At 43.3% G+C, this 9,083-nt stretch overlaps 1 protein-coding gene across 1 annotated transcript; it reads right to left on the reverse strand.

Annotated features, from left to right (window-relative positions):
• Positions 1-7,908: 7,908 nt before the first annotated feature.
• LOC132251777 (olfactory receptor 14A16-like) lies at positions 7,909-8,861 on the reverse strand. The gene has a single exon (XM_059731707.1). It carries the CDS (start codon positions 8,854-8,856, stop codon positions 7,909-7,911), a length of 948 nt encoding a protein of 315 aa, XP_059587690.1. The 5' UTR covers positions 8,857-8,861.
• Positions 8,862-9,083: the final 222 nt, after the last annotated feature.

Below are 9,083 nucleotides of genomic sequence, written 5' to 3' on the forward strand. Positions count from 1 at the left end.
GGCCCCATCCCTGCCTGATGCCTCAGCCCCTCTGAGTGCCCCCTGACTCCCGCCTACTCTCCCAGCCCCATCAATGGCTGCCTCGCCTGGCCCCAACATCCCAGCTCTTTAAACAACAACAAAAAAGGCCCTGCACTCACCAGATGCTGCAGCAGCTGTTGGGGCTTCTGGGGGCTCATGACAGAGCCCCCCACCATGCAGCATGGGGCAGTGGAGTGCAGTGGGGATTGCTCTCCCACCTGGCAGGAGCCAGTGAGTGCAGGGCTTTTTTTTTTTAAAGAGCCAGGATGCTGGGGCCAGGTGGGGCAGCCATTGACAGGGCTGGGAGAGTAGGCGGGTGATGAGGGCCTGTTTGATTTGGAGATTCAGCTGATTCAGCAGCAGCAGCCAAATCTCCAAATTAGATTCGGCCAGATGGATTCAGGATAGTGTTTTGATTGAATCAAATCAATCAAATCAAATAAATTTGATTTGAATCAAAGCATTGTCCCCCTAATCAGCCGAATCCGAATCCATAGTGAATACTAGCTGCTTCACACAGGCCTACTATTTATAATTTGTAATTTAGGAGGTCCCATCATCATTGATGGGCTTTTCCCCTTTTGCATTGTTGTATAGCTGGCAACCCCAGGAATATTAGACATCTTACAAGAATCTTTGTAGGCTTAGGGGCAAAGGGCCAGAATGTGGTACAGTATGTCCTTAAATTGCAGGAAAAGTTAGATTAAGTGGGAACCATATCTGGTCTCTCCCAGCAGTGACTAAAAGCAGTTACTGACCCCTCCAAGAAACAGCACATTCCCTAAAGAGTTAACCCTTTGAAATAAATGGTTAAATCCCAATAATTCATTCTTATTTAGAGACAGATTGTCTTTAGGAAATACAAACAGCCTTTCCGCCATAACAAAGGTAACATAGCATTCATAGATTTATTCATTTCAATGTAATCTGGAATCGGCTACATAAATACCAGACTAAACACAGTAACACATTTTTAGGAACACAGTAGAGACCTACAGACACATAAAAAAAAATCAAGAACCTGGGGACAGTGTTGTCCAAGCCTCTATAGACACTTATTTTTCATTCCTTCACTAGTGAACACACAAGCATATTGGTCTGTTAGAAAACCCCAAAGAGTTTCCCTATTGAGACTCCAGTACAAAGCAATTAAAACAATATGTCTACTCTTCAAATCCTCCCCCCCCAAAAAAAATCCCACCTAGTCTCTTTAAATCAAGATTGGATCTTTTTGAAAGGAAAGATTAAATCTTAACAAAAAAATAATCAAATTAAATATTGCTTCTTACAGTCTATTGGTTTGACAATCACAGCAACCTATTCTGGCTTCATACAAAATTACTTCATTAAATCAACCAAATGGTCAGATGGAAACAAACTCAAAAGGAAAACAAGAAATCCATTGGTCTCTCAATAAGGTTTTTTTATCCTCCAAAATAGAAAGAACCTATAAAATAAAAATACCTATCAGATACCTGCTACAGACCATTTTTTTTTGCAGGCAGTGTCTAAATAAGATGGTTGATATGTGTCTCTTCATAACGAACATCATGAGAGCAAGAATACAGAAATGAAAGATATATTTATTTGGGAACTCTTATGTCACATTTTTACTACACTGAAATTTGATTTTTTTTTTTTTTTTTTACGGTAAACTGATTTCACATTATATTTTCACAGAACAAATACTGTCATCATGTCATTATAACTGTTAGGAATAACAGACCTGAACTACAGTCTAGAGAGGGAGTCATGAGAGGGAGACAAATTTGTTCTTGCTGCCAAATAACATCCTACAGAGCAGTTTCCTCAAAGAAGCCTTCAGCTCCTTGTTCCTTGTGCTGTAAATGAATGGATTCATCAATGGAGGAACCACAGAATAGAGAACAGCCATGCTAAGGTCCAGAGCAGAGTAGGAACTCGAATTGGGTTTCATGTGGGCAAAGGTGCCGGTGCTCACAAGCAAGGAGACCACAATAAGGTGAGGAAGGCAGGTAGAAAAGGCTTTATTCCGGCTTTCTTCGGAGGGCAATCTCAGCACTGTGGGTAGGATTTGAACATATGACACAACTATGAAAGCAAAATAGCTTGACACTAAACACATACTAAATGCAATAACCCTCAGTTCTCTGAGAGATGCATCAGAGCACAACAGCTTGAGGAGCTGGGGGATTTCACAGAAAAACTGGTTGATTATGTTGGAATGGCAGAAGGGTTTGCTGAATATGCTCCAACTGTGCAATGCAGAATAGAGAATAGCACTGACCCATGCACCGGCAGCCATTTGAATACAAGCTCTCTTGTTCATTATCATCTGATAATGCAGTGGCTTGCAGATGGCAACATACTGGTCATATGCCATGATGGTGAGGAAGGCAAGATCAGCTATACAAAAGAGTGGGAAGAGGAAGACCTGGGCCACACATCCGAAATAGGAGATTGTCCTGATGTTTAAGACAGAATTGTCCATTGACTTGGGGATGATGACAGAGATGGATCCAAGGTCAAGGATGGACAAATTCACCAAGAAGTAGTACATGGGGCTGTGGAGGTGGTGGTCCGTAGTTACAGCAGTGATGACAAGGAGGTTCCCCATCAGAGTTGCCAGGTACGGTGCCAGAAAGATGACAAAGTGTAAGATCTGCAGCTCCCGAGATTCAGAGAAGCCCAGGAGGAGGAACTCGGTTACAGTGGTCCAGTTGGGCATCTTACTTAGTGCATTTTGCAAACCCTGTGGATAATGCAAGAAGAGAAACGGTAAGGAGAAGAGTAACAAACTCAACAGTTTGGATATTCCCATCAATAAGCTCTCTTGAGCAGTGTTCCAAAGTTTCATGATAAAAGTGCAGAATATTTTCAGTTAATTTCCACCCCCTCCTAAAATTTTGATATTTAAAATAAATGATAAATATTTTCCCACTACATTATATGAAATTTATACAAACACCAAACCAACTAAAAGAGACTACTGCAGTCAAAAGCAAGTTTTATAATTATTTGGTTGGTACTGCAAGAACATACAGGGTTTGCCTTTTAATTGCTTCATGCCCTCATTCTCCTCTTCCCCCACCCCCTCCATTTCCAGTTTCACTGTAAAGATACCTCCCTTCACCAAGTTGCCAGACCAAAGAAACATAGTCAACCCAAAGGGCCCAGTATGGAGGGCAGAATAGGGTTCAGAGGCCTTGGGACAGTAGCCTATGAACCATCGTAGAAAACCCACATGGTAGTTTTGGCTGGAAGCATTTTGTATTTGATTTTAATAGCAGCAACAGGAAGAGCAAAACTCACAGGGAAAAAACCAAGGCCACAGCAAGGGCAGGCTCACTGAATGCAGCACTTGTGATGGCAATAAAATGCTGGGCCATAAAATGCTAATGCATCCTCCTTTCCTCTTCACTGGTTTCTATAACATAAACATGGACAGCATCCCAAGAGTCACGTTGTCTGGACTGAATCTATGCCAAGTTCAGCTTGCCATGATAAGCTAATTTATATGGTCCCCACCCCTGGCTGGACGGTCATCTCTGTGCCACGATAGGCCAATCCCATCTTCCTGTTACCTTCACTTGGTGCCATTGGTCTTTGTCATTTGGGTCCAAGAACTTGAAGCTCTTTGGGCAAGGGATGCTTCTCACTATGCATTTGCTCGTCACACTTTGTTGGATCCCATGACCCTAATTTAAGAGGCACTCACATATGTAAAATACATTTTTAGGGAGAACAACTGTGAGGCTTTTACTGAGTTATCCTTCCTTCAGGTGTTTTTTTTTTTTTTACTTTCTAGGAAACAGCAACATCTGGATGCCATGATTAGGTGGGGTGGCATTCTGGTGTTGCTGGGAAATACTGCTGCTCTGTTGTGGGACTTGCAATTTAATCCTGGAAAGAGATTTCTTATAAAAATGTCTTCTCTTAAAGACATAATGTTTTGCAATTTGTACATTTCTTCAAAAGCCTACGTTTATGTAGAAGAACTAAAAATCAAATGTATGGGTGGGATCATTTGGTTTAAATTTGCAGCCTCCCGGAGCTTTTGATTGAAAAATCTCACGTTGCAAAAACATTAAAATATGTGGGTTCTTGGTAGAAAATTCAAATTTTCTAAAGGAAGCTGTTTTCTTTTCTTTCTTTCTTTTTTCTTTCACCAGCTAAATAATGTTGATTACCTTGCTATTAAAATGTTGATAGACTTCCAGTTGTATGTCTTTTTGAGGTTCTTAAATATCACGCACATCCCTCTTCTTCCCAAACACCCACAGTTAATTTGAATAATAAACTTACAGCAATGGGAAGTTTTTCTCAACTCTTGATAGATTCTCCGGTGCCAGGATTCCTTCCTTCTTTTCCCGCTCCTGATCTATCTCATTTCCCTTTTCCCTGCCACTGCCAAATCTTTCAAAGTCAAAGAATCTTAGTAGGAGCTTTCTCTCCGCTCCAAGACTGACCTGACAGAAGTAGATCCAAACCAGTTTCTCTCTGCAGATGACAGTGAACTTCACTGGCTTGGAAGGACTGATGCTGCAGGAAGGTGATTTATCCACATCTCTCTCCTTAGGGCTTCTGGGACTTGTTCCCTAGAGCCCAGCTTAGATTTGAAGCACAGAAACAGAAATAAGCCTTCCTGGATTCATCTTGCGAAGACAGAAAGTTTTATTTTGATTGTTTAGTTTGATCCCCTTGTATCTATTGTTTCATGCTTCTGGGCCAAGATATGTAGCATTTGGAGACCAGATTAAAATATTCAGGCATCTAAAATGTCAGGGAGATATGTAGTCACAATTAGGAAAAGAGTTGCATAGATTTGCTGGCTCACTTTTGTAGCTTAGGTGGTGTTGCCAATACCTCTAAGACCTACCTGTATTTTGGACATAACAGTGCCTCTGATATAGGTAACTCATTAACTTTTCTCCTAACTTTTATGTCCTGCACTTCTTCATGCCCAGTATATGTCATGATACCCATCTTTTCATTTTTTGTGTTGCTTTGGTTCTCTGTGACTGCAGAACAATGAATCCTAGGATTGGCAAAGGAGCAGAAGGGAGTGAGGAATGAGGTCTTTAGTGCTCTGTTTCCTTAGGGCACATCTCCACATCATTGTACGGGGATGTTGCTACAGCGCCAGGCTTTAGTACTTCCTTTGGGCCTTTAGCCCCTGGAGTAACTGTCCCAAAGTGTAGTAACTGCCCGTACTGCGCCGTGTGTGCAGTGCATGGTTAGATTTTGCCACTACCTTCCTGTAGCAATGTGCTATACCGGGAGTGCACCGCTATGAGGAAGTAGCCGCCAATCACGTGTACACCCACACGCTCACTACCTCACTGTAGCGCGCCATATGGCGACGTAGCTCACTGCTGTGTCACTATAGACCTTCAGACCACTTTCCCCTGATTCAGATACAACCTAGGTCCCAGCACCCATCATTTCTTGAAAACTCTACCAGCTACTTCTCTTAAACCCAGAGGTATCATACACTGGTGGGCCCCACATGCCAGATCAAGCCCCCAGGGGTGGTCTAGGGGCAGTGCTCCATGAAACTTGTGTTGTGAACTGGTTTCTTGCTGCATATGTACATCCCTGTCTCTGCACATGACATGTAGCACAAACCCACTGCAAAACCATGCATAGCAGATGTGTGGGTCCCGTCTGGAGCATGTGCCTCACATAGCATGCAGTGCCAGTCTGGGACATGTATGGCATGTGGCATTTGCACCAGACTGACTGTGCACGCTGGACTCCACATATAGGGTTGGTCAATGGGTCCAATCCAGAGAATCCCTCAATCTAGTGTGCAGGGCTGGTCGCTCACAGATGCTGTCTGCAGCACACATCTCAGCCCAGCTGTATGTTGTATGCACCCTATGCCAGACAGGCTCCACAAGGAGCAGCCAGGGATTAGAGACTTGTTCATAGACCTGATTTCTCTTGATGCAAACCTGACAGGTGCCCGAGCCTGATGTAACAATACGTGTCTTGTTGGCACTGGATTTACAAACCAGGCCTGATACATTGTTCTGCGCAAGCACAACTTTTCATTGGAGCAACCACAACTCTTTGTTTGATAACGGGCAAATTGTATTGATACAAAGTGTTAGAAAATAGGAGTAATGCAGGCAGGGAGTGGGAAGGCAGTATGTCCGGCCGGCATGAGAGTACCACCCTGCTTTTCTTGCTTGAATCTCAGAAGTCAGCAGTCTTGGAGGTCAAGGGTTCATACCAAATTCATGTAAGTATTTGTAATGTATAAGAAGAGTAACATAGAAAGGCACCTTGGATTTGTGTTTAGGAACTAAAAGAAAATACCCATTTGCCTCCCTGATATCAGCCAGTCTGATCATTTGACCATTAGTATGAATAAGAGATTATAAAATAGGAATATGTCCCCTGAAGAAGGGGTAGCCAGCCCTGTTAACCATCATGTCCAGCTGTGGGGCATTCCCAATGACAGACTGTTGCACTGGGAGCTTAAAATGCAGAGGAGAGAGTAGGAGGGCGCGCGCTGTGAAGGAATGCTTGACAAGGACAGGAAGCCCAGCTGCTCTGAGCTGTAGCAGCTCATGTAAAGTCTGCAGATGGCAGAGGATTTGGGTCTATTCAATTTATGTTTCTAGAGCCTCAAGTTGGTTTGGTGTTACTGAGTAGAGCTAACTGGCCTGCAGTAGGCAGCAGGAAAATGGACCCACATACAGGGCTACATTCAATTTATATTCAGACAATAGTTTGTTTTATTAGGAGCTAAAATGTCATCGCAGGCAGCAACGTTCATTGAATCCAGGACTGGAAGGGAGAGTATTTAGAAACAGGGAGGTGAGTTGGTACCTTATATCTCACTTCAAATAGGCATCTAACTCACTGTAGGGCTTTTTGATGTACCCCAACCTGGTATGGCCCTGACATTTGTTCTGAGTGATGTGATAACACTCCCTTCCTACAGTCAGCTAACAAGGGTTAGAGTTAATGAGACAGCTGTTTCTAAACCAGCCAAAAGTCGTTAGGCTCCCACCAATGCTTGAGCACTTTTGAATGTCCTAGCCCTCTGAACACCGGACCTCAAAGCTTTGGTGGAAGAACGTGTGTTCTCTCAACCTCTCCTTGCATGGCTTGCTTTGCAGCCCTTTATCATTCTTGTCAACTCTCTCTGAACTTCTCTAACTTTTCTATATTCCTGCATAAAGTGTGGAGCCCAGACCTTCACACAATAGTCTAGATGAAGCCGAAGTAGTGCCATCTACAGTGCCACTGACAACTCCCATGTTTTATGTCTAATACTTCTGTTGTTGCAGCCCAAAACTGCATTCACATTTTTGTAGCTACAACAAATGGCTGAGCCATGCTGAGTCTCGGTGGCAGCAGTGTTGAGAAGGATCTGGGAGGCCTGGTGGGTCACATCCTTTTATAACCCAACCTGTATTTCTGCTTTTGATAATTTTTCTATAGATCCAGCACCTTCCATTTATTTGCTTGGACTTCACCCTGTGGTTTCTAGTCCAACCTCCAAATCTTTCCAGACCCACTGGAATTCTAGTCCTATCCCCTAAAGTGTTTGCACTTCTTCCCAGCTGCATATCATCTGGATATTTGCATGTATATCCTGTCATCCGAACAACTGATTACATCAATTACTAAATTAAATTCTACAATTCTTTGTCATCTTACAATTCGGGGGGATTTATTTAACATATCGCACAGAATGCAAGAATGATGCATGCCATGTTGCTTTTCCTTTTCAACAATATTAATACAAAAAGAGCCACGTCATTGTCCTTACACTGCTACAGAGTGTAGCCCACCAGCTTCATTTTTATACGGACACAAAATGTATAGTATAATATGAAAACCTTAATTTCATGCATAAATGATAAAAGGAATTTAATAAGTAAAGCAAAGTCATGAAAAAAAGATGCACATATTGTTCTTGGACAGGCCCTGCAGTTTCCTCAGGGCAGCTTGGATCTCCCTGTTCCTCATGCTGTAGATGACCGGATTCATCAATGGAGGCACCACACAATACAGAGCAGCTGCCAGGAGATCCAAGGGGGATGGAGAGTCAGAGACGGGCTTCGTGTAGTCAATGCTGGCAGTGGAAACGAACAGGGAGACCACGATAAGGTGAGGAATGCAGGTGGAGAAGGCTTTCTGCCGGCCCTGCTCTGAGGGGATTCTCCACACCGCGGTGAAGATCTGAACATACGATACAACGATGAAAACAAAACAGCCTAGACCTAAAAACACACTGAAGGCAAGAGCTGCCAGCTCCCTGCGGTATGCATCAGAGCAGGAGAGCTTGAGCAGCTGGGGCACTTCACAGAAGAACTGGTTGATGATATTGGAGTGGCAGAAGGGGAGACTAAAGGTGTTCCCAGTGTGCAGTGCAGAGTTTATAACACCAGCAGTCCAAGCACCGGCAGCCATCTGGACGCAAGCTCTTCTGTTCATAATTATCTCATAATACAGTGGCTTGCAGATGGCAACGTACCGGTCATATGCCATGATAGTTAGGAGTGCAAAACCAGCTGTACAAAAGAGGAGCAAGAGAAAGACCTGGGACACACATCCATCATAGGAAATTGTCCTGGTGTTTAAGAGAGAATTGGCCATGGATTTGGGGACAATGACAGAGATAGAGCCCAGGTCAAGGATGGACAAATTTGCCAAGAAATAGTACATGGGGCTGTGGAGGTGGTGGTCCGTAGTTACAGCAGTGATAACAAGGAGGTTCCCCACCAGAGCTGCCAGGTACGCTGCCAGAAAGATGACAAAGTGTAAGATCTGCAGCTCCCGAGTGTCCGAGAAGCCCAGGAGGAGGAACTCAGTTACAGTGGTCCAGTTGGACATCTTCCTTAGTGTATTTTGCAAACCCTGTGGATAATACAAGCAGAGAAACGGTAAGGAGGAGAGTAACAAGCTCAACAGTTTGGATATTCCCATCAATAATCTCTCCTGAGCAGTGTTCCAATGTTTCATGATAAAAGTGCAGAATATTTTCAATTAATTTCTGCCCCCTCCTAAAATTTTGATAATTAAAATAAATAATAAATATTTCCCCACTACATTATATGAAA

This window comes from Alligator mississippiensis, chromosome 7, assembly GCF_030867095.1.
Source record: "Alligator mississippiensis isolate rAllMis1 chromosome 7, rAllMis1, whole genome shotgun sequence".
NCBI lineage: Eukaryota > Metazoa > Chordata > Crocodylia > Alligatoridae > Alligator > Alligator mississippiensis.